Source organism: Eschrichtius robustus, chromosome 9 (assembly GCF_028021215.1).
Source record: "Eschrichtius robustus isolate mEscRob2 chromosome 9, mEscRob2.pri, whole genome shotgun sequence".
In the NCBI taxonomy this organism is placed as follows: Eukaryota; Metazoa; Chordata; class Mammalia; order Artiodactyla; family Eschrichtiidae; genus Eschrichtius; species Eschrichtius robustus.
In genome coordinates this window covers 59,706,545-59,732,517 of record NC_090832.1, presented here as the reverse complement: position 1 = coordinate 59,732,517, position 25,973 = coordinate 59,706,545, and the positions used below count along the sequence as shown (strand labels likewise).

General features: G+C 36.1%; 1 protein-coding gene across 5 annotated transcripts; it reads right to left on the bottom strand.

Moving 5' to 3' along the window:
• Window positions 1-712: 712 nt before the first annotated feature.
• PNISR (PNN interacting serine and arginine rich protein) lies at window positions 713-25,647 on the bottom strand. Of its 5 annotated transcripts, none has more exons than XM_068551415.1 (13): window positions 25,580-25,647; window positions 18,337-18,417; window positions 16,380-16,496; window positions 14,753-14,941; window positions 13,157-13,380; window positions 11,508-11,679; window positions 9,746-9,936; window positions 6,931-7,068; window positions 5,663-5,762; window positions 4,880-4,933; window positions 3,640-3,810; window positions 1,303-2,389; window positions 713-1,055 (listed from the first exon to the last, which is right to left on the bottom strand). In XM_068551415.1, exons 3-13 carry the CDS (start codon window positions 16,465-16,467, stop codon window positions 1,025-1,027), a joined length of 2,445 nt encoding a protein of 814 aa, XP_068407516.1. In that variant the 5' UTR covers window positions 16,468-16,496; window positions 18,337-18,417; window positions 25,580-25,647; the 3' UTR covers window positions 713-1,024. The 5 variants fall into 5 exon arrangements, with proteins under 5 accessions (XP_068407516.1, XP_068407515.1, XP_068407517.1 ...); XM_068551414.1 differs by lacking the exon at window positions 25,580-25,647 and adding an exon at window positions 24,818-24,932; XM_068551416.1 differs by lacking the exons at window positions 18,337-18,417; window positions 25,580-25,647 and adding an exon at window positions 24,818-24,932.
• Window positions 25,648-25,973: the final 326 nt, after the last annotated feature.

Below are 25,973 nucleotides of genomic sequence, written 5' to 3'. Positions count from 1 at the left end.
ATTTCAGTTGAGCATTTCAGTGCCTGCAGAGCCTCATTTTACTCGTAAGTTATGACTGCCTTAAACTGCTAGACAACTCACTGATCATAATTTTAAGAAACTGACAAAACCAGATCATTTTAATGTTATGAAACTGACACAAACCTGAATAATACAGTATTCCTCCACTGAGCTGAGGTCGTATTACACTTTAAAAATATAAATAAATATATCAAATTGTGAGTTTTAGTTCTATAGTAACCCCAAAGTGTTTAAAATATGCTTTAAAACAGAAGTGGGAAACTGCAGAATATAGTTCCAGACTTGCACTGCTGCTAGTGTCAAACACAGTCATTCCTTATAAATAATTCTAATGGTGCACTGCTCTGATTAATTCCAGCACTTTCATTTTACAGGAGTGAACCATACTTTATACACACAGAGAACATATTACTTGAAAATCCCCAAAACAGGAAGAAAAGTTTAGAAAGCTGTCAAATGCTTCCAAATGAACGTAAAGATCTATTTCTGGCCCTCTTCTACACCCTTATAGTTGAAATTTGACAAAAATCCATGGTACAATTTACATATTTTGACAAACTATTAATTTAAAACCATTTTCTTTGGGGGAGATGAGAGGAAGTACCTTTAAAACCTGTTATACAAAACTCCAGCTGCCTTTTTATAAAAGTACGTTCCTTAGATTAAAATCATAAAATTAATGTGCAAGAGGTTAACAAAAATGAACTAAAGAGCTTTATTGACATCACAGTACATTCAAGAATAATTTTAAGAACATTACAGCTGAAAGAGAATGGCATGTTTATAGTCTTATTATGCACTATTTTTTGAAAAAATGTAATACAAAGAAATCCTATTAAGTAACTTGGAGCAGCATTTGGAAAAAGTACACCTATTTACAGATTAAAAAAAAAAAAAAAATTCTGGTTTCACCTACACAGCCACAATGTGCCTCTATAATGAGACAAGCCCTTAAAACTCATGGAATTTTTTAAACATCATGGCATTCTTGCCACATCATTCCTCAGCGTTTACGACGGGGAGGGGTTGTTGATCTGAAAAAAAGAAAGGGAAAAGATAAAATTTAAAAATAAAAATGTATTTTATACTAAAGAATCTGCAATTTTCAAATAAATAATATTATATAGGATTTCTAAAATTACTTAAGACTATGATCATTTATCAAGTACCAAACTGAGTTTATTAAAGAGAGAGAGAGAAAGGACACTTTCAACTTTGCATAAATTCAGTCAAATTTTTTTTTTTAAAAAATCAGACAAAATACTTTAAAAAGTATACTACCTTGATCGGGACTTAGACTTGTGTTTGCGGCTTGCCTTCTTACCAGACCTTTGAGATTTCTCCATGGATCGCGACCGACTATGTTTAGGCTTCTTAGCCTTCTTTTCTTTGCTACTTCCTGGAGATTCAGAACTGCTCCTTCCACTAGAATCAGAGCCTGAATGTTTTTTACTGTCTTTGGTAGTACTTTTCTTACTATCCTGTCTAGAATCATGTCTTATGATTTTAACAGATATAGAACCACTCCTAGAGAATGTTCTTTCACTTTCTCGTTTCCTTTTTAACCTATCATCCTGACTACTGAACTTAAAATCTTTTTCTTCCCTTTTTTGTTTCTCTTTTCTTTTATCCTGTTCACGCTCCCTTTCTTTGTCTTTCTTTTTCCTATCTTTATCTATACTTCGACTCCTCTCTTTTTTCCTCTCTTGTTCTTTAGCCTCACCTTTATGCTTATGACTGCTCCCACTAAGATTTCCACGTTGATCATCAATTTTACGCCTATCTCGACTCCTACTGCGACTGGACCGATTGGTTCGCCTATCCCTTGAGCGACTTCTACTTCTACGTCTCTCTCGGGAAGGACTTCGATTTCTTCGTCTTTCTCTTTCAATGCTAGTTCTATTAGACCTCCTCCTATCTCTAATCTTTACTCTAGCCCTATTGCTCTCTATTTTAATTCTGCGAGAGTAACTTCTACTCCTACTACGCCTAGCTTTAATTGTTGGCGATCTACTCCTACTATGTCTCTTTTTTCTTTTAGGAGAAGAGGATCGGGAAGAAGTGCGACTACTACCTGAGCTAGAACTGTACGAAGAGCTAGAGACAGTACTACTAGTACTACTACTTCTGCTATTGCTACTGGAACTACCACTACTGGAACTTCCTGATCTACTCCTTCCTTGTTTCTCTTTTTCTTTATGCTCTTTTTTTGGTTCTAAAACTGACGTAGTTTCATTTGGAGTCCTTTTCTTTTCATTAACCACATCACCATCTGCTTCTCTTGCTTCTAGTAGTGATAAACTATTTTGCTCTTTATGGATAAATTCATTCATCTCTTTTGTAACCCTTTCTGTTTGTTGCTTTTCTTCTGAAACAGAAAAAGACAAAAACAGTAAGAAAGGCAAATGTGCAATGAAAAAACTCCCATGCTACCAAATTTCAAGCTACCAGACTACAAAAATACAGCAGCACTGTTCAACAGAAATAGAATGCAATAAGCAATTCAGGGTTTTTTAACAGCTACATTTAAAAAGTAAAAGGAAACAGGTGAAATTAATTTTCATATTTTATTAACCCAACATATAAAAAATATTATCATTTCAACATGTAATGTTAAAAAGAATATTGAGATATTCTGCTCTTTTTTTTTTTTTTTAATGTAAAGTCTTTGACATATAGTGTGTATTTTATACCTACAGCACATCTCAATTTGGGCTGGCTTCATTTGAAATGCTCAATAGCTACATGCAGTTAGCTGCCTTCCTGGACAGTACAGCAATAGAGTACCAAAGTGTAGAGGTACAGTAAAGCAAGTAAGAAAAGATTTCCCTTTTGTATAATAAGGCAACTTGAAGGTAAGTAAGTAATTTATATGAAATTTTTGGCTGTTAACTCTTAGTAATTACTTCTCAAACAGTCCAAATAAGATTTTTCAAAAAAGAAATTCTACATAAATATTCTTTCATTATTCCTAGTATCATTATATAAACTAAGAACTGTACACATGTACAGCATTTTACATAAAAAATCTTCTAAAAAGTCCTCTATTATCCTTAAATATGCTAGCTACAAATTACTTTTCAATAGTTTACAATATATTTCCCCTTTCAAAAGTCTTTTCATTTTAAGAACTTTTTTTTTTCTTAAAGATTTTTTGATGTGGACCACTTTTAAAGTCTTTATTGAATTTGTTACAATATTGCTTCTGTTTTATGTTTTGGGTTTTTGGCCTTGAGGCACGTGGGATCTTAGCTCCCCGACCAGGAATCAAACCTGCACCCCCTGCATTGGAAGGTGAAGTCTCAACCACTGGACCACCAGGGTAGTCCCGTTAAGAACCTTAATAAGAAATAAAAATACACTAAATAGCTTAACTTACAGCCAATGGAACTAATGTCTCCCAAAACAAAAAAACTTTTATAAACTATAACTTTTTACAATCAGTTTTGACTTTAACTTTGATAAAAACTGCAAATGAGCCAAAAAACCTTAGTTTCAGTTACATCACATATTATTTATAATCTAGCCTTGATTCTATCGTTTGGTATTTTTAAGTTGGTTATAAAATAAAAAGAAATGTGAACAGAACTGTACAAACACTGAGTCTAAAAGATATACCTTCCATCTGTTTATCATGTAACAGCTGCTGTTCTTTTTCTTTTCTCCAAAAAGCTTCCTGCTTTTGCCGGATTCGGTGCCGCAATTCCTCATCATCAGTGTCAGATGACTCAGAGCCTCGGTCGCTCCTCTCATCTTCACTGTCTCCTGATCCGTAACCGCCCAGTCCACCTGTGTGCATAAAGCCCAGTCTATCATATGTCAAACTTACTCCATGCACTAAAAACTTTTTCAGGCCCGAGAAGAAAGCTCATTTCTTTTTTCATTGCCTTTTCTTGGAAGAATATGCTTATTCGGGGTGGGGAGGAGTATAAATTACAATGCTTAAGGAGAACACAGAATCCTCAAGAAAATTGATACTTAGTATCTTATTCTTTCAAGAATATTTCATATGTTTCTCACCATAAGGGAATCTTGAAGATGATTGTCTTACTGTGCATGCTAACCAACAAAGCCATTTAATAGGGCAGTAACAAAGCCTTACTAAAGCATAATCAATTCAAACTACCTTACTCAAATTTATGATGATCCTGAAAATATTTCTAAAATTAACTCTTTCATTGTTCAAAGCTTAGAAATCCAAGGGACGCTAAATATTTTTTTTCCTAACAAAGTTGGAATACTGTAATTCTCACTGATACAGAAATGGTATGGTGCTAAAACTGCTCCCCACCCTGAAGTGATCTAAATAGTAATCATAACAAAATCACGTGGGCATTTGGTTTTACCCATTTCTGTTGACCCTCACAAATATTAATTTGAAATGATGATGTGGAAAAGGCAAATTCAAGCTCTTATATACTTGATAATATATCATGCAAATTGCAAATTACGAACACAACACTACTATCATGCTGTAAGATAAACCCTTTCCTCTACGTAAAAACTTGACTTGCTGCAACACAATCTAAATAGAGGTCCTTAAGAGCATTAGTGGATAGGTTTTTCCCTAAGGCATGTATGTAATAATTCTGAAAGTGAGCTTAAATGCTATCATGGCTAAATTATGAACTATTATAACTTGTACTAATAAACTATGAATTAGCCACCACATTTATAATCCCACTGTGAATGCTTTAGTTAAAAAAAAAAAAGCAAACCTTTTAGAGGCTATAACCCTAAAACCTAAATTTTATAAACTGTGTAGGACTAGTACAGTTTCAAAACAGAACACGTAGAGAGACAAGGTAAGTGTGATCTTTCCCTTTAAGGCCCTCTCACAAATAAGGAGAACACTTACCGAGTCCAGTGAGGGAAGCCAGTGCACTGGACTGTGCCAGCTGTTTTGCAGGAGCTTTGTATCACATCAACAACAGGAACAACATGTTAACACAAATAGCCACGATTTCATAGTCATGAGAGTCTATGGTATTGTTAAATCTACTACTATTGCTGCTTTTTGGGGAGAGAAGAAACATTAAAAACATAACATTCATTTTAAACCAGTAGCATGTCTGGCCTTGAAATTATAATTCTGATGTGAGCTGAAATTGGTTGATAATGAGGAAAAATGCTGACCAGTACACTGGTATTTTTTTTTTTGAGGTATGGCCCATAATTTAAATTTTTCTTTCAATATACTTTTTAAGTGTTACTAAAAATATGGGGGGGGGGACATTAGCTGCTTCTGTAAAAATTATAAGTGGTAAACTGTGAAAATTCTGAAGGTTCATAATTCATTAGGCAAACTAATTGTATTAGAAATCATATACCAATACCATGGTATCTATATATATATTAAAAAAATCAGGTGAAATTGAACATCAAGAATTTTCCGCAATACATTTTATAGAACAACAGCAAAATTGCTAATCTGTGCTCAGGTAGGTTGGATAAAACAAAATTATCTGTATAGTTTTTAATATGGTGTCTACAAATCTAACCTTTCCCAAAGAGTTAAAACATGCAAGAGACTATTCAAAATCTGCTAGTAATTCAACAAGGACAATAAAAAAAAGTCCAAAGTAGCCACCAAAACCAAAAGACCCCCAGAAAAAGAGAACCAAGAACACCCACAATATACCTTTCGTTGCTTTCCGGTGTGCATCTTTGGCTACATAATAAATTTCTTCATCTGTGACATCCAGTAGAATTTCAGTCAGAAGCATTTTTGTCAGCAACATCTACGGAAGGATATTTTATATGTTTTTTTCTAATTTATTATAGTTACTGATACAGTTTGACATTTTCAAAAAAATTAAAAGGCAAAGCCGTTTTACAAAACATTTTTAGAGATCAGACCAGCTATTCCAAGGAATAGAGTATCCTGAAAATTACTGTATTATCAAAACTTTAAAAATTTTAAAATCATGTGGATTAAAAAATATATATATGAATTTATCTGTATAGTAGAGAAACTGAATTCTAATTCTAGAGACAAAACATTTTTTTAAAGTCCCTATTAATAAAAGTTTCCACAAGTGTTTTGAGAGAACTATTCCTTCATTTAATAATATGACTAGTAAGCAGCACAATACTAGTTTCTTATGTCACTTAGGAACTTACATTAACCCCCAGCTCAAAGTAAAATTTGAGGGGAAAAAAACAAGGAAAATAACAAAAAGGCAGTCATTCCATTCTGTGAGATGAAGTCCTTTTTTTCTTGATTACTATAGCACAGCGTACAATAGACTTGAAATAAGGGCTGGATTCTAGCATCGGTTTGGCTACCAACAGCTGTTTCAAATGTGAGCCTCTCTGGGATTCAGATTACTCATCTACTAAAATAAGAGTATACTGAATCAGCTTCATCTAAAGACATTTCAAATATCACTGGTCTTTCAATACGAAAAACGCAGCACATTATATTCCCAATCTCAGAAACTGACAATACACATTATAGGCACTGAAGGCTTTGAGAATTCTTGCAATGAAGAAATACGTTTATCTGTGTTCAATCCAGTGCTTCCTAAATTTATTTTTCTATGCAGCCTTTTAATCTTTTTCAGTATTCAAAAAACACACTTTAGAAAAATAATAAATAATAAATGTTCTCTTGGGTCTCATGTAGTAAAACACTGTTTAATTAAAAATGTGCTTAAATAACTGCTTTATAAGCTGTGATTTCGTATTATGTTACTTGGATTTTGCAGACATTATCACCCAGCAAATATACATTTTATAACTGTTTCACAAGTTCTCTCTCAAGTTTAAGATAGCCAACCAATAATTTAAAAAAATTATAAACAAGATAAACCCTATAATATAATGTTGCATGTCAATTATACCTCAATTAAAAAAAAATTTTTTTTAAGCCTGTACATGGTAAAGGTAAGAAATTTAACATTCTACCATTTGATACTCTTTCTCTTCTTCGGTCATTTCTGGTTCACTTTGATCTTCTTGAGGAACGGGAGATGGACTTCTGGTGACTTTTCCACTGCTTGCGGCCTCCACATTTTCAGTGTCTTCATCTTCCTCATCACTATCCTAAAAAAAGTAATAGCACTTTCGGGTAGCCCAAATTCATACTTATAATATAAAATAATTATCTTATATATTCTATTTTAAAACCCCAAATTAAAGTCTATGAAACAGATATATAAAAATGAAATTTCTCTAAATTACATTTTTGTGCTATAGATTTCATTTGATAATTTAAAATGTTACCTGAGAGGAAATATTAAGATTACAAGATGACTTATAAGGATCAATTTCAATTATTTTTCCATTTTTTTTCCTTAGTTAAGTTTTACCTTATTTTATAAATAACTAGAAGCACATCAGGCCCAGAGACTGATTTAATTAATATCCATTATATATGATGGTCCTGACATGAGTGGCGTGTAGAATTTTGGATAAATGCACCACAGTCATATTATTCAGTGCAACTTTTACAGCTGTAAATGTAAGCTATTTACCTAAAATCATGTGACTTAAAAATCTAAAGTCAGTTTCCAGATCTCAGCTGGCTAGTGAAATTTGCTTTTTTTAGCTACGTAACAGACAGATAAGCAAGAAATGAGGTCTACTTCAGATAGAGGAAATACCAGCAGTTTTTCTCTCTGAATGGTTTTAAGTTTTCAGTATCCAGATAGCATACCTTAAAAAGGGGACTCTTCTTTAAGCAAAGAAGTATTCCATAGTCATTCTTAACAATCCTACTAAGTAAAAGACAAGGTGATCACCTAAATACAACTATGGAAAGACTATTTGAACCAGGGGAAGATACATGTAACACAAGTCCAAAGGCATCTGGGAGGAGAGGGAGGATAATCTCCAAACAGTTTTTTTGACACTTAAAAAAAAACATCAAACTTGAAAATCCACTATTTCATGTAAAGATTGAAAAAAATTTTTTTTTCTTTGTTAAAGGTAAACTTTAATAGTGGCATCCTGTTGTTTCTTACCGGCATAACACCCAGGATAAAATCACATCTTCAGCATGGTTCTTTTGTTAAAAAATAAAAGTAATTTATGGCACTCATGGAATTTAAGCAAAGCCAATCTGCTTAAGTCTAGTTAATTTGCTGTCCTTGAGACTTATTTCTGAAGCAGAAAATGGCCTTGGGAGGAAGAACCATTTCCTGAATTGCATACTGGCCAGTGCTGTGGCTGTCATACCGTCTAGGAGCATACTGTTGCTAAACAAAAAAATTTCTAAGCCACTCATGCCATCTAACTGATGGAGTTTTTTTTTTTTTTTAATATTTATTTATTTTGACTGCATTGGGTCTTCATTGTTGCGCGCGGACTTTCTCTAGTTGCAGCAAGCAGCGGCTACTCTTCGCTGCGGTAGGTGGGCTTCTCATTGTGGTGGCTTCTCTTGTTGCGGAGCATGGGCTCTAGGCGTGCGGGCTTCAGTAGTTGTGGCTCGTGGGCTCAGTAGTTGTGGCTCGCGGGCTCTAGAATGCAGGCTCAGTAGTTGTGGCACACGGGCTTAGTTGCTCCGCGGCATGTGGGATCTTCCCGGACCAGGGCTCGAACCCATGTTCCCTGCATTGGCAGGCGGATTCTTAACCACTGTGCCACCAGGGAAGCCCACTGATGGAGATTTAAAGAGTTAAAACTTTGTTACTTTCAGTGCCTATGTCAAAAACTATGAAAGTTATTACATCCTTTGGTGTAAGTATAGTTTTGTTTTAGAGTCCATCACTAGGGAGTTAGCTGTACTACAACAAAAGAACACAGATTTGTTTGTCAAGGTAAAACCTATTATCTAGCACCCCAATTAATAACTTCTCTCTGGATTGAAATGTTTTATAAATTTGCTGTCCCCTTTCTCCTTACTACCCTCAACAATACATACATAAAAACAATCTCCAATATACTTACTGAAAGTAATCTCAAGGACATTACTCTAATACTTTTTTATAAGCTAAATTAATATCTATTTATTTCAATACTTTTTAAAAATTGAAGTATAGTTGATTTACAATGTTTCAGGAGTACAGCAAGTGATTCAGTATACATATATTTTTTTCAGATTCTTTTCCATTATAGGTTATTACAAGATATTGAACAAAGTTCCCTGTGCTATACAGTAGGTCCTTGTTGTTTATTTTACTTATAGTAGTGTGTATCTGTTAATCCCAAATTCCCAATTTATCCCTCCCCCCACCTTTCCCCTTTGGTAACCATAAGTTTTTCTATGTCTGTGAGTCTATTCTGTTTTATAAATAAGTTCATTTGTATCTTTTTTTTTTTAGATTCCACATATAAATGATATATTTGTAAATTGTAAATGTAAATTGGTGCAGCCACTATGGAAAACAGTATGCAAGCTCCTTAAAAAACTAAAAATAGAGTTACCATATGATCCAGCAATCCCACTCCTGGGCATATATCCAGAAAAGATGAAATCTAATTCAGAAAGATACATGTACCCTGATGTTCACAGTAGCACTATTTACAGTAGCCAAGACATGGAAGTAACCTAGATGGCCACTGCCAGATGAATGAATAAAGAAGACGTGGTGTGCATATGTAATATTCCATATACACAAAATGGAATATTACTCAGCCATAAAAAAAGATGAAATAATGCCATTTACAGTAACATGGATGGACCTAGAGATTATCATACCAAGTCAAATAAGACAGAAAAAGTCAATTAACTTTTCACACAGATGTCACAAGGAGTTTTATGTCAGGAGTGTCTACTTACAAATTTACTTCTCTGAGGTAAACGAGGGCCATCTCCTCCTTCAGCATCTTCTGCAGCCTTCTTTTCTTTTTTGGACAATTGTGAACGTTGTTGTTCCATTCTTTCTTTCTCCAACTTCTTCTGCTTTTCACGTTCCATTTTTTCAAGACCTTCTCGAATCCAAGCTGGAAGAGTCCTGCGTTTTACTGCATCTGTTTCACATGGGACAAAATATTCATAAGTCAGCTAAGTAAAAATTGTAAATGCATGAGTTTCTTATTCTTAAATTTCTACAATCTTCGTAACTTAAAAAAAAATAATGCTGGTGCCGTTTGAGTGCTAGTGACAAATACTATCATTCTCCAGCAAGGCAGTGGTAATAAAAACAATCCACTAAACATAACGCTTTTCTTTAAAATCATCACTTTTAATAGCAAGAGTGAACACTGCCTTAATGCTTATAATGTGCCAAGGCACTAGGGAAGCCCATCATCTCACTTAATCCCAAAAAGCCCTAAAAGAGCACTACTATTACTCCATCTCTTTTTAAGTGAGGAAACGGAGGCTCAAAGAGATTAAGTGATGTGCTCAAGGTCACAAAGACAATAAGTAGTGATGTGGGCTAATTCAGAGCCAACTGTGATACTATGCTGCTTCCTAAAATGTGAAAACAGAACAGAATTAAACAAAACCACAAGCCTTCACAGTAAGAATTCATTTGAACTAATATTATTCCTTAAGTTAAAACAGAAGTTAGAATCTTCCTAAAATGTCTACTTTGTGATAAAAAAAGAAAGAAAGACTTAAATGTCCATTAAGTGCTAGATTTGGATTTCCAGATAAAAAGGAACATAAATATGTAACTTGTCAGTTGCAATAAACTAGTTCTATTATGTTATTTAAAAATTAAAATTTTCTACCAAAAACTATGGAAAGTGAAATAAAGAAATTAATCTGACAGCAGTATTATCAGATGAACTGAGAGTGGAAAGAGTCCATAGAGAGAGAACAAACAGGAGGTTTTAAAGGGGGAACTGATCATATACTGGCATAACGTAGCTATCAACATTGAAGAAATATCAACATGCTATGGTCACAGTAAATTTCAATTTCATCACAAAATCTGGAGTTTAAGGTAAAGATTCATTTTAAAGGAAAATATTCAAAACTTTAAAGATTTTAGATAGCATCTTTTTTGTAATTTTAAGGTTTATGACTATAAAATGATAGGATTTTAAAGTATCGTTTCCTAACATATCAGAGTATTAGAACAATTTAAGAAAATAAAACATCCTTTTTACATGATCAAAAAATCATGCCGGGGCTTCCCTGGTGGCGCAGTGGTTGAGAGTCTGCCTGCCAATGCAGGCGACACGGGTTCGAGCCCTGGTCTGGGAAGATCCCACATGCCGCGGAGCGACTAGGCCCGTGAGCCACAATTACTGAGCCTGCGCGTCTGGAGCCTGTGCTCCGCAACAAGAGAGGCCGCGATAGTGAGAGGCCTGCGCACCGCGATGAAGAGTGGCCCCCGCTTGCCGCACCTGGAGAAAGCCCTCGCACAGAAACGAAGACCCAACACAGCCATAAATAAATAAATAAATAAATAAATAAATAAATAAATAAAAAAGTCACATCCCTCCCACTGGTGTTGAGCCAGGGCCCCTGGAGCGGGCCCCAGTGGGCTGAGAGCCCCCCTCACCCCAGCCTGGTGGTCCACCCTGAAGGGTAGAAAAAAAAAAAAAAAAATCATGCCAATTGTGGTTCACTAAACTTAAATAGCTACCAATTTGTGGCGGCTCCTGCTTCACAGGAAGTGCAATAGGTGAGCGCTGCCGATCCCTGAACGATGATGGCCTTTCTCTTCGATTCTGGGGAGGTGCCGGAGGTCCTGGAGGTCCTGGTTGCCAATAGGGAGGATGAAATCCACCTTGCGGTGGACCAAAAGCAGCCCCATGCTGAAAGAGTATTGCAGTTTATTTTTCTTCACATTAATACAATATACTCTCTGGGACACACGTGTGTTATGAACTGGGACAGTAGAAATCCATGTGTGCAGCAAATCCAAGAATTCCATGGTTCTAATATCCACCGATATTTCTGTAGCCCCAAGAACCTAAGCTTACTTTTCTTAAGAAAGATAGATTTTCTGCCTATGTAAATGCAAAGAGCCATATAAAATCCAGCTGATAATATACTACATTCAAGAAGTATAAAAAAGGATATATAAATGAGCTTTTTCATTCTGAATCCATTTATAAACTAAACCTTCCACTACCAAGAAATCAAATAAATGTCAGTTTTTCTGTAACTAGAAAATCACAGGAAAAAAAAGTTTTAAATCAATTCCAACTTCCTAGTTATGAACTTATTTCTATCATCTTGCAAGAAATATCTATTTTAAGCTAAGATAAAAGCTACTGAATCATTACATTATATTTTTTTTTTGTAATTTTGCCATTTTCAGAGGCTTTTCTAAGCCAGATGCCAACAGAGCTCTTTGCCTTGTTAGCATGGGGATCTACCAAGCAAATGTTGTGTAAGTAGAAGCTCCGCACTACTACATTTTTTCAAAACAAACAAAAACTGTCCTATCTGTATACCAACTATTCATATACAAAAAGTATCTGAATGTGTATGAATAAGAGGATTACTGTCTCAAGGTGAATACTGTTTACGATTATGCCCATTATCCATACAATTAGTGAAATAACATATGGGTTTTTTCCAAAATTTTAAATGATAGCTCAGTTTAAAGGTAACGATTGCAATCAATTATTTCAAAATGACACCTAGCACTATAATTTAAGGGTGGACCCTGGCAGAGTGATTAGAGAAAATATAGCCCCTCTTAATGACACTATTCCCCATAGAGTTCTATGTCCCTAGGAATGAATTAGATGCTACAAAGAAAATTATGTACAATTCCATAAACATGTCATGTCAGAACGAAAAAAAAATGACAACACTAGAAAATGTCTCAACTCTACATAGCAGAAGGAATTGCCTTTAGGAAGATGATCTATGTTCTTCATGTATTGTATTCATGTCTTAACCATAATCTATTTTTGATAAATAATGTATTCAACTACCGTGCATTTTCTAAACTTTATTTAATATTTAAAGGTACCATCTCGAAATTATAAATCAGAAAACAAAACATCATATGGCTATTGCACTTACACATTTTTCATTTTATCCAAATTTTTCCCTAACAATCCTTTATACCATTTTCCTAAGCAAATCAAAAACCAGAAAATAAAAATCTAATGATTTTAATACTCAAAAACTGATAACTTTTTTGAGACATAATATGTGCTTATCTGTGACAAGACTGAAAAGTGAAACACATATCTTAGGTACTCTTGATGAGACACCTCCAAAGAATGGATTACGTGCACATCTACAATATTAAAGCAACAAAATATCTTTCACCTGATAGTCAAACTGGTTCACTGGCCCCACTGCAAAATTATCGGGTGGTCCACCAAAGTTGTGATTGTTCTGGTTAAATATATGCCTGTTGTCAGGGGCAAATTCCCCACTGTCCTGACTGTTGCTGTCTTCGGAAGGAGGAACAATGTCCATTGGGCCTGGTGTTGGTGGCATCCATGGCTGCTCTGGAGGGGGGTGTGGGGGCTGCTGATGCATTCCCCATTCTATTCAGGATTTAGGCATAAAAACATTCAACAGGGGTTATAACAAAATCAGCACACATCTTTAAGATCTCAAGAAAGCTACATTTTTCAGTAAAGAAACAGATTAAAAAATTTATGACTTCTTGGTCCAATTTCTTTTGCATATCTTAAAAATAAGCAATGAATTAATCTAATAAATAATTAGAATGAGCTAACTTCCACTCTAATTCATATCCTAAACAAATGGAAACCAAATGCCCAAAATTATTTTTAATGAACATAACAAAATCCAAAGCAATTTTCTGTTGAATTTTTCTATTTCTGTTCAGTAACAATACCATAAAAATAATACCTTGAGATTTTTATATAATTTCTTTCTTCCATGAACACATTTATCCTCACAACATCCCTGTGAGGTAGGGAGAAATCAGGTACTATTTTTGCCAATTTCAGGAAGGGAAATTGAGGCACACAGAGGTAAATCACTTGCCTGGGACACAAAGAACACCAGCAGAGTAGAGTTGGGGAAATGGGAATGCCAGGGTGAATCACTGATGAACTTAGGAACCAAAACATTTTCAAATGTGGGAAAATTTGGCACAGACTCCAGAAACTAGAAATGAACTACTTCCCAGTATTAAAGATTAGAATATTCGTTATTCTTTTAAAAGTGATATTACAGGATTACTTCCTGAGTTTTCCATTCTTACATTGAGAAACAATAATAAGTACTAATAAGGAAAAGGAGCTATGACTTCACCATTAGCATAATCAAAATAAGATTCACCTATAAAAATGTGAAGTGACTGTTAAAAATAATTAATAACACAAGTCATAGAAAACTGAACTAGCATCAAGGAACCTAATCATACTGTGAAGTAAAAAAGCAAACAAACAAAAAAAATAAACAGATAAAAACTTATGGAAGATCTTCACTATCTGAAAAAAAGGGAAGAGAGAGATGGGTGGATGGTAGGGGCAGAGTATATTTGACAGACTAATTTGTCACATAGTGACACAATTTTTCTTTAATTAGAGACTAGACATGTTTTGCTCTGCCAGTGCTGCTGCTGAAAAGGCCAGAGGTTGCAACAGAGAGACATAGAATGCTCTCTTCCCTAGATGCCAAGTGTGGTTTCCAGTGTTCCCAGCCCCTGTCAGCCTAGGAATGAAGAACCAAGAAAAGAATCAAACTGAGTGCCACAATGCTAGCAGATGAGTATAGAATAATTTTAACCACAAAATTTCAAGGTCAAATCTAATTGAAACTGCCTAGTCTTTAAGAAGCATTAATTTCAAGAAGTCATAAAACTAAGCAAATTAAACAATTTAATTTTAATCCTCATTTTATTGTAAAAATAGTCCTAAAATTTGGAAAACATAAACAACAAACCTGGTTGCCACATTCTGTTAAAGTTCGAATCCCCTTGGAAATTCCCATGATTGTTTGGACCAGACTCCATTGTAGACATATCTTGTCCATTTGGCATCATTCCTGGTGGTTGTTCTACCATGCTTTGCTGTCCTGAAGCTTCTCTTTGGGCAATCCAAGCTTGAGCCAATGCAGCCCAGTCAATCTGGCCTAACATAATTTAACATAGCAGAATTTGGCATTCAGAATGTAGGAGCTAAAAGAACGGTGCCTCTATGTAAAACAAGCTTCTCAGTTATTCCTTACTAGAGATTTTAAATATTACAGAATGTTATAGTTGAAAAAAATACACAAAAATAACCCATATTCAGGCTACAAAATAATAAAAATTACTTAAGACATCCACAAAAACACTCTTAATCAATTTCTAATATTAACTCATAAGAAAATTTATTCCCTGCACCTTAAGTTTACTGAATTTTTAAAAACTCTTATCCCTTTTTTAAACCACTATAAAAACAAATGATTAACCTCACTCTTTCTCTAACAGGTCCCATCCAGGTCTACTCTGGATCCTATATACCTCACGTGAATATAGATAGCTATTCTTGTTCCTTCTCAGTCACCCTTCTTTCGCATCTTTAACTCCCTTCTCTAGTCAAAATATATCTCCTTAACAACTTCTTAGCCATTCTTTATTCAAAATTCATTGTTTCTGCTATCTTAAAGTTCCTCCTTTCATCAAATATCTATAGTTAACATTTTAAGATCTAATTCTACTAATAAAGTAAACAAAGTAGATTAAGATAGTTTTTTACATCTCAGTTTAGCAAAGATTAAATACATTCTCAAACATTTTGATGAAAATGAAGTTAAACTTGACAATGTATATCTAAAACTTTCAAATGTACAACTGTGATCTATCAAATCTAGCTCTTAGATTTTTTTTTCCTAAGAAAATAACTGCACAAGTAATAATGGTACATACACAAAATTATGGGAATGACTTCAAAAAGTAAATAGTCACAGACAATCTATCATCTAAAAGTGGATTTATTACAGTACAGTCCTAAAACGGAATGCTACGTAGCTATTAAAAAAAAGAAATAGGATAAGATTAACCCAGTAAAGGCAGGACAGTGGAAGGGGTCATATCAGTTAAACAAGATTGGCTACGAATTAACCACTGCTAGAGCTAAGTAATAAATGGGGGCTCCCTATACTCGTTTCTACATCTGTATATGCTTGAAATATTCCATATTAAAGAGAAATTTAAAAATGATAGAGCATACCATCAGTTGACTATGATCTACATAGAATTTTAAGATTCCAAATTAACAAAAGTATGATTAAGCAACACATTTAAGAAAGACTTTCCTCTTTCTTTAGAAAACAAGAACTAAATCAGTTTTAAAAATATTAAAATCTACATAAAGCTTTCTACTCTTTGCGGAAATCTTCCAAAGGGAAATCCATTCCCTAATATGTATGCTAGGTAAGATTATTTACAAGAAAAGATTAAAATCTGACCATAAAAATGATCCAATAAACCAATCCCAACTCTACCTCCCTTAATCCCAGTGCCTATGTCCCACTCATCTCTATACACCCACCTCCCCCGCTCCCCAAATTCAATTTGTTTCCTTACTTGGATCCTGCTGGTGCTGGAATGACTGCATCCATTGTTGTTGATTCAAGGGCCATTGCTGCCAAGGCTGTCCTCCTTGATCCCACATCCTGACTTTTAAAGTGTATCTGATTTTGTCTTCAACAAAATAAACATAGTTTAAAAATAAGAATGAGTGTTCTTTAATGTTAAAGCTCACACATCAGAAATTATTATATGATGATACATTTATGTGATCAGAGCTCTAAAATTCTGCTCAAAAGGTTGCCAAAGGCAACTGGAATTTTTTAGTTGGCAAGCAAGAGTAGAAAATTTCATGTTAATGCTGACGTCAAGAGTTTGGGGGCAAGCACAGCTCTATTCAATTTAGCTCAAAAGGGGGAAAAAATCTAATTTTTCCCAATATAACTCTCTGGAAATGTAATTATTTTGAAGATTATAAAAAAAAAGTGATTTAATCTCCCTCAAACCAAGGCTCATTGAAGAGGGTAACCAAATAGCTCTAGCTAATGAAGGAAAACTCTTACTTATAAATTATAGTTAATGAATGCAGAAGGTAGAAAAGATTTAGAAAAGTGCCATATTGTCAAACCTAATAAAAACAGCTGATTCAGGCAGTCTTAGAAGAAAAGTTGATGGGAAATCAAAAATTCAAAGGTTGCCGAAATATCATCCCTACAGATTATTAAGTGTCTCCTCACAAGATACAAAATTACGTCCCCAGAATCACTATGAATATTTTCACCAAAAATGTTTACCTGAATCCAGCTGAGCTTTTGGCTCTCACTTTCAGTGTAAAGGAATTATTAGGGGACAAAGGTACTGGCCAAATAGTATCGAAAGAAACAATCAGACAAATCTAGAAGGTGAGACAGTCCAAAAGACCAGGTATCTTTTCTTTCCTTTTTTTGGGGGAGGGGGGGCCGCATCGCGCAGCTTGTGGGACCTCAGTTCTCCGACCAGGGATTGAACCCGGTCATGGCAGTGAAAGCCCAGAATCCTAACCACTAGGCCACCAGGGAACTACCCAAGACCAGGTTTCTTAACATATAATTAACATGGAAAAGTAGAGGGGAAAAACATACATTAATACCTATTAAATCTAGGTGATGAGCATGGGGGCAGGGAGGTTCATCACACTAGTTTACTTATCTGTAAACTAGTTTGAAAACGTCCATAATAAAAAGTTTTAAATGCTTACAGTCATTTTATCTCTGTACTTCATCCAACACTGATATACAACCCTATTCAAGAACCAATGACACACACAGTAAGCAGAGTATGTTTCTTCATTTTTGTACCCCAGGGCTTAGCACATAGCAGGCATTAAATAAATGTTTACTAAATGAATCCTTTCAGACTGACCCTTTCCTCTATTCTAAAAACAATACAAAACTACGCCTTAGTATTTATTGCAGTGTCACAAAAAGTGGGAAAGCCAGATATTAAGGAAGTAACAGACACCAACTTTAATACGACAATTGGCTACTACAATCCAGGCTCTTAGAGCTTGCAACCACAGTCTTTGCAGCATTCTCAGAATGTTACATAGTTCTGTCAATGGCAGATCCTGACCTCTCAATCGAAGAACACTGTGAATTAGGAAAGATGCATTCCTTTGTTATACCTTGTTTACTTATGAGTCAAGTGCACTTATCTTCTAGCTGTATTAATATATTCTATTATAATGGGATTATTAGAATATGTCAAAATAGGCACTAAATAGTTACCACACTTGAGGCCAACAACTGTACTGGGTATCAATTCCAAACTAAAAATACTTCTTTTTCTAATCTCTCTTCCGATTTTCTCTCTTCTTTTTTCCCTCTCCTCTTTTCCAACTGTACCTTTAAAGCCCTTTAAAGACCAATAACTCATTAGCACTCTTGAAAACTTTAATTAACTTTAATTAAAAGGTAACAAATGAATAAATAAAGAGGAACACCCAGAAGAAATACCAACTGCTATTTTGACTGACCTCAGAGGTTCACCTTCTGTTTAAAATTTAGGTTGATTCAGAACTACAGCTTGGAAGCATAGCAGCAAGATTACTTATGCCCTGAAAAAAAAAAAAAAAAGTGTATGTTTGCACTTAAATTATGAAGAGCTATTTGAACTAATAAAAATAAATTCTAGAGATGCAACATGGAAGTGTGATCATCTCCAAATTAATTTGAACTTTCTCTTCCATTAATTTTATAATAGAAAAGATTTACCATTATAAAGTTAAGAGAAACAGGTACATCAGAAATGAGAAGGCAAAGCTTTAAAAACATTTTTCTTTCAAAAATATCTTTTTTATTTACTTGAACAATTCATTAACAATACAAAATAATGTCAAGCAATTTAGGAATTGTCATATATGCTGAGAAAAAAAGGAACAACAAACATTTTAAAAGATTTCTTCCATCTGATATGAACTTAAATGGTACAAATAAGGTAATAAATTCAGATTTTTCTATGGAATTCTAAGTTTAAAAATTACATCAGCAAGGTGAGAACAATTTGTCCCTCAAACAGTTTCATCTTCTTCCCATTAGATTAATACTTTTTTTTTTTTAGATTTTTTTGATGTGGACCATTTTTAAAGTCTTTATTGAATTTGTTACATCATTGCTTCTGTTGTTTTTATGTTTTGGTTTTTTGGCCATGAGGCATGTGGGATCTTAGCCCCCCAACAGGGATCAAACCTGCACCCCCTGCACTGGAAGGCAAAGTCTTAACCACTGGACCACCAGGGAAGTCCCCAGATTAATACCCAGATTAAGACCTTTTTAAAGCTGATAGAAAGACAAATGTATTCATCTTTTTACCTTCCAAAGGTACCAGACAGCTTCTTGCTGTCCTAAAGAAAGTGACCAGCAGTCACTAAACAACAAATGAATAAATGAATGGTCTATAGGTTCTTCTTTCCCTCTGTTTACTTTTAAAGGTTAATGATAAGAAAGCTGTTGACCTATATACAGGAGAACCAAAAAAGCTGGTGTAAGCAGAGCTTGCTATGTTTTCCAAAGCTCTAATGGCACATCAGAGTTCAGTGCATAGATTTTTCTGTCGTAGGTTGTAAACTCATACAATGTAGGCATTATAACTAGCTCTATACAGTGCCTACTGGAGTTGCAAATAGATGTGCACACAATAAAACCGCTTTAATGATGAAAATGATGTATACTGACTCCCTATCATCATTTCCAATACATAGATTTACTTTTCTAGAAATCACTCTAAACTAAGTTTCTTTTACTTACTCCTGTTTAATGGTTATCATGGCCAACGTTTTCAATTCCTCTTTTAAGTTTTCTGATTACCACTTGTCACCTAGACTTAAGAACGCAAGCCCTGGTTCATGATGCCTGCCTATACCACACACTAGCTGTGTGAATATGGGCAAATTAACTACTCTCTAATCCTTGGTTTTCTCATCTGTAAAGTGGTGAATGTAATAAATGTCTACCTCATAGGGTTATTGTGAGGATTAAATGAGAAACATAAAAACTTGGCACAGAAAGCTTCAATAAGTAGTGGTCATATCACCACTAAGACTTTCTCAGTATTGTTTTTGATAGCACTCAAGTTTACCACTGGGGGTGGGGACGGGTGATCAAGCCAATCCACTTCTACTCAATTCCATTTTCTTCTCTTAAAGCAATCTAAGACTTATCCAGATTTCATTTTATCTCTGGAATGTCCCTACTTCTCACAATATCATAGGTTGCAGCTTTTATTAAAACAAAACAAGAATTTCCATGTTTTCCTACGCACTAAGAGGTTTTACTTGCATATTTTCAAGAGTGATCTGTATTATTTGTAGCCATTTTTCTGTTTGTTAAAACCAACCACTTCTAGTTTTACTATGCTTTCCAAAGCTCTTTTCCCCCTAAAGTTTTTATAGAAGCTATTATTCAAATACAATGTTTGATACGCTTAGGCTGAGAAAAATATGGAAAGGATGTGAAATTGTGAGAAACAGAGCAGAATAAAACGCAGCAAAGAAGGTAACAGTAAAACTCAAGCAAATAAGAAGTTAGAAGCTATTTAATAAAATGCTTCAATTAAATCTGCAGTTGAGAAACTTTATTTGGCTACAGAGAGTGTGCTGAACAAGGGCGTAGGTAAAACACCAAATGTTCAGTCTTTTTGGAAAACAAGTTAGCATTAAAGTATTTTATCAAAATTGTTAATAATCATCCCTCTGACCCAGCAACTCCACTTCAAGGACTTAAAACCATGGATGAGCATACACACCATGTAACTCAAAAACCTGCAGCATGTCTGTAGCAGTGAACATCTGCTTTCAGTGACACTCAAAGGGCAGTAGGTGAGATAAGAGTGAATCATACAGTGGACTCCTATTCAGCCATTAAAATGAATAAGGTAGACTTTTATATGCTGACATACACTGATGTACGAACTGTATTATGAACTGTATGGTGAAAAAAATTATGTGATACAGGATGAATAATGATGCCACTTGAAGTTCCTTTTTTTTAAAGAAGAACGCAATTTAGTATAGAAAATTCCTAAATTACTAAAAACCTCTTTAAATTGGTAAGCTCTGGAGAGGGAAAACAGAGATGAGTTAATTTTAATTTTTTATTCTCTTTCTATATTCTTTGAATTATTTAACAATGAGTGTGTATTTTTTAAAATAAATCTACTACAGATTTTTAAAGATACGAAGAATCAGGAAGCTGGTCATGAAAAACTTCACGTGTTTCGTCTTGGCTCAAACGAGAATCTTCTTGAGGGCAGAGGAAATGTCTTAATAGTTATTTGAATTCTCCAAAGTGCTCTGCCCATATTAAGTGGTAAAATATTTCACTCATTCACTGAAATTTATTATCAAGTAAATATATTAACATTCAACAATTAAGATGACACTCTAGTACTGCTACTCTGACTTTATAACATCAAAAATCAATTCCAGGGCTTCCCTGGTGGCGCAGTGGTTGAGAATCTGCCTGCTAATGCAGGGGACACGGGTTCGAGCCCTGGTCTGGGAAGATCCCACATGCCACGGAGCAGCTGGGCCCGTGAGCCACAACTACTGAGCCTGCGCGACTGGAGCCTGTGCCCCGCAACGGGAGGGGCCGCGATAGTGAAAGGCCCGCGCACCGCGATGAAGAGCGGTCCCCGCACCGCGATGAAGAGTGGCCCCCACTTGCCGCAACTAGAGAAAGCCCTCAAAAAAAAAAAAAAAAAAAAAAAAAATCAATTCCAATTTATTCATTCTTCCTTTAGCCTTAATTTTAAAGATTCTTAAGCGCCATTTCTCAAGTTTAGAGAAATGTGATTATTGATGAGCCAGGCTACAAGACTTTCCCTTTACAGGGTTAAATTAATTGCTATTTCCTTGGAAACAATTGGGATTTGGGAAGAACAGAAAGATCAACAACCAGGGTTTGCATCAGATTATGCACATTATCGCACAGAGCTATAAAAATCTAGTTTATGAATTTGACTAGTGTTATGGATTGAATTGTGTCCCCCTAGAAGATATGCTTAAGTCCTACCCCCACTCCCATTAACTGTGAACATGACCTTATTTGGAAATAGGGTCTTGGCAAACGTAGTCCAGTTAAGATGAGGTCATACTGGATTAAAGCGGGTACTAATCCAGTAATGATTAGTGCTTTTAGAAGAAGAGACAAGACAGGAAGAATGCCACATGACTACAGAAGCAGAGACTGGAATAAAGTGTCTACAGCCAAGGAAAGCCAAAGATTGCTGGGAACCAACAGAAACTAGAAAGAGGCAAGGAAGGATCCTTCCCTAGAGCAGAGACAGAAGAGAGAAGAAAGAAAAGAAGAGAGAGAGAGAAATGTTTCTCACATCAAACACAAAGTTTAGAAACCACAAAACGCAACAATCCTCTTCTCCCCTGCCATTTCAGTCTTACACTCCAGGTAATGGATCTCAAAGTCAAAAAGAATTCATTTGGATCAATTCACATTAGGTGGAAATGGCACTAATGAAGTTAATCTTGTAATTATTTGAAATGTAGTAACCTTTTTTGATACTTGATGTGACATGCATTTTAGTATATACTGAAATACTTTGTAGTCTGCAGCTCAAGAGAGGTAGTCAAAAAATACTGGAGAATTGAATACTTTGGTTATAGATACCAAAAAAAAAAGTGATAATTGAAAGATAAATTTGGAAGAAAAAAAAAAGAAAAAGAAATGTAAAAAGCCTAAAGGAAACAACCCCCCAGTGGCGACAAGAACACTTATCTTGGTTCTAATACCATTCTCTAACAAAGGAAAGGAATCAGGGATCATTAGAGAAATAGCTGATTCTTAGAACTGGGGCAAGAAATATACAAAATGAGCCTGGAGCATCTTGTAGTGCCAGGAAGTAAGAAGATGCTCAGAAAAAGGGGGAGGGGGAAGATGGGGGCATGTCAAAGGTGCACAGTAGACAACTGAAGGAGCTACCAATGTCCAAAACTGGAACAATCTGGGCAACAAAATAAAGTAGTACTGGATTATAACACAAATTATGACATAAATATCTATTGAATCCTTACTGACATAAATAAATTGGAGGGAAGAGACAAATCTTCCATGCGGAGGGATTCCAAATAAACTATGTAGATACTCCACCCTAAAGGAGGGAGAGCTTAACTCTCCACTCCTTAAGTGTGCTTTCTGCAAAGGGACTTCCTTCCCAAAGAGTACAATATGGAAAGGAGGGAGTGGACAGAGGAGAGTAACTTCACAGTGGAGAAATTAGACAAACACTACCTCAAGCAGGTGATCAAGGTCAATATCAACATGATAAGTCATGTTCATAGTATGTAGCCTTGATAGAATGTGATGAAAAAGGCATTTTACCTCTGTGATCTTCTTCCTCAAAACCCCTAATACCAGTCTTATCATGAGAAAAACATCAGACAAATTCCAATAGCAGGTCACCCTACAATATCCCTGGCCAGTACCCCTCAAAACTGTCAAGGTCACTGTATTACTTTGCTAGGGCTGCCATTAACAAAGTACCACAGACTGGGTAGCTCAAACCACAGAAATTTATTTCCTTATAGTTCTGGAGGCTAGAAGTCCAAGATCAAACAGTCATCAGGGTGGGTTTCATTCTGGGGCCTCTCTTCTTGGCTTGTAGATGGCTGTCTCCTACCTTTGTCTTTATGTGGTCTTCCCTCTGTGTACTGCTCTTTTTTATAAGGACACCATTATAGCACACAGGGCCTACCCTAATGACCCCATTTTACTTCTTTAAAGACCCTATCTCCAAATACAGTCATATTCTGAGGCACTGAAGTTAGGTCTTCACTGTATGAATTTTCAGCCTGTAACAGTCATAGAAAACAAGCCTGAAAAACTGTCATAACCAAAGAAGACTAAGGACACATGACAATTAAATGTCATAGGGTGTTCTAAATAGGATCTTGGTCTAGAAAAAGGACATTAGGTTTAAACTTAGGAAATGTGAATAAACTATGGACTTTAAATAACAACAATGTGTCAGTATTGGTCCATTCAATGTGACAAATGTACATGCACCATACTAATATATGTTAACAATAGGAAAAACTCTCTGTGGGGGATTGCGGGGTAGTTTATATGGTAACTCTGTACTATCTGCTCAATTTTTCTGTAAATCAAAAACTGTCCTAAAAAAGTAAAGTCTATTAACAACAACAACAACAAAATTTTAACATAGAGTCTCAATCAAGACCATCTTAAAAGAACTGATTTACTGTTACCTTACCTATAGCCACGTAACACCTTACAAAACACCTTCAGGGTTCTGGTTTTTGTTGCATTTGCCTTGCTGCACTCAAATCGGAAATTCCAAGTTTATTTTGTTGTTCTATGAATTAACCACCAACAACCAAAATGTGTCGAGTACCCATGATGTTCAGATGACAATAATATCCATCACAGGATAATAAAACTGAAACGCTGGAAGCTACCTCCTTCTTTCCCAAAGCGTACTTAACACATAGTGTCTGTGACTTTAAAAACACGAGGATAATACAAACTAAGGAACCTAACTGTAGTTAAAAGGACACAGTTGCCCTCCGCTGCGCCTGCAGAGTCGGAGATGCACAGCAGAGAAGGTCCAGGTCCGGGCCCCCGCCTCCTCTGCTCCCCTGCACCCCCTCCCCATAAGGGGGGGGTTCCCACTGCGCACGCGCAGTGCTTAACGGCCGGTCGGGAGCCCAACAATCACTCCCTTCTCTTCCTAGAGGGAACTCTCACAGTTAGAGGGAGAGATCGCGAGCACTCTCTTTAATACGAACATTTCCTTTAAACCGGGAGCAGCGCCGTGATTCACCAAGTCAGGCGGACGCCACCGCTTTAAGGGAGATAAGGTTCCAGCAGTCGCGCCAAGCAGCGTACGCAACCTACGTGTTTAAGTTATGGTACCTTCGCCAAAGAAACCAAGAAGGTTCTAATGACCCGGCAAGTCCCCACGCCTAATCGTTCTCCACTTACCCACTCTGATTCCGGAACACCGCGTCGCCACCGTTCCTATAATACCTCTCCAACCCTTTCGATGCTTCTACTTCTTCGCGAACAAGACAAGATGGCGCCCGATTAGTCTCACCCGGAAGTGAATAATAACATCCGTTTGTCATCTGAAGCCATACGGTCCCCCAGCCAGGTCTTTGACCACGTGACTGTACCCGGTTAACATGTTTCGACGCCATTTTTGTTATGGGCAAAACCACCTCGACTATGTAGTCAACACCATGCAAATGTCTGGACATTCCTGTACGTTACCTTTTAATGTAGCCAGCTCCATGCCCGACCCACTTTTATCTTTACAGCGGGCAGAAAGCCAAGAGTTTAAGTGTTCTGTACAGAGCGCGCTCAAAATTTTTACTTTAGCAACGTGATCCTCCTTCAAGGGGAAGTATGTTCCCTTCCGAAAAGGTGGCTGAGTTCGCGGCACTCCTTTCAGACTACGGAGGGGCCCCAGGGTCAAATGAACCAACTCCGGCGGGTTGCTCGGTGCGCCCTTAGCCGTATTTCACACCGACCAGAGTCTGGCCCGAACTTCCGGAATACTCCCGACTTGGGTCTCACGGAGCGCCTCCGAAGGCTCCGCCTCCAGGGAGACCGGACGTTGGTGAAGCGACCGGTGTAGATGGTAGCTATAGCGGAGACCTTAGCTGACCCCCGCAGCGGTCACTCTTTGTTAATCTCGAAAACATAGCACCCCCTTCCGGGGACACTTGCTCAGCTCTGCCTTACCCGGCTACTCCCGTTGTTTCATTCCTTCCCCGGGACCTTTAGGGTAAAGTGGCGGAGATGTCCCGTTTCCGTCCTGCTGCCCCGTTCTCTCAACCACAAGATGGCCTCCCGACAGGACTTATGCAATTCAGTTCTTCGAATGGAATACTTTGATTCCATGGTGTTTTAATATGAACGACGTTCAGGTATCTGAAGTATCGATTTACAGGCTAGAAGCTACAAAGAAAACAAAAATGTTCCGAAGATACATTGGAAAATAAATACTGGAAATAAATATTGGAAAGTGCCTTTCTAGAGAGTAACATGAAACTTTTGCGCACCAAGTATCTAAATTGTTTCATTGGGAATCGTGCAAAAGAGCAAATAACAGTAGAAATAAAATATTACGAATACA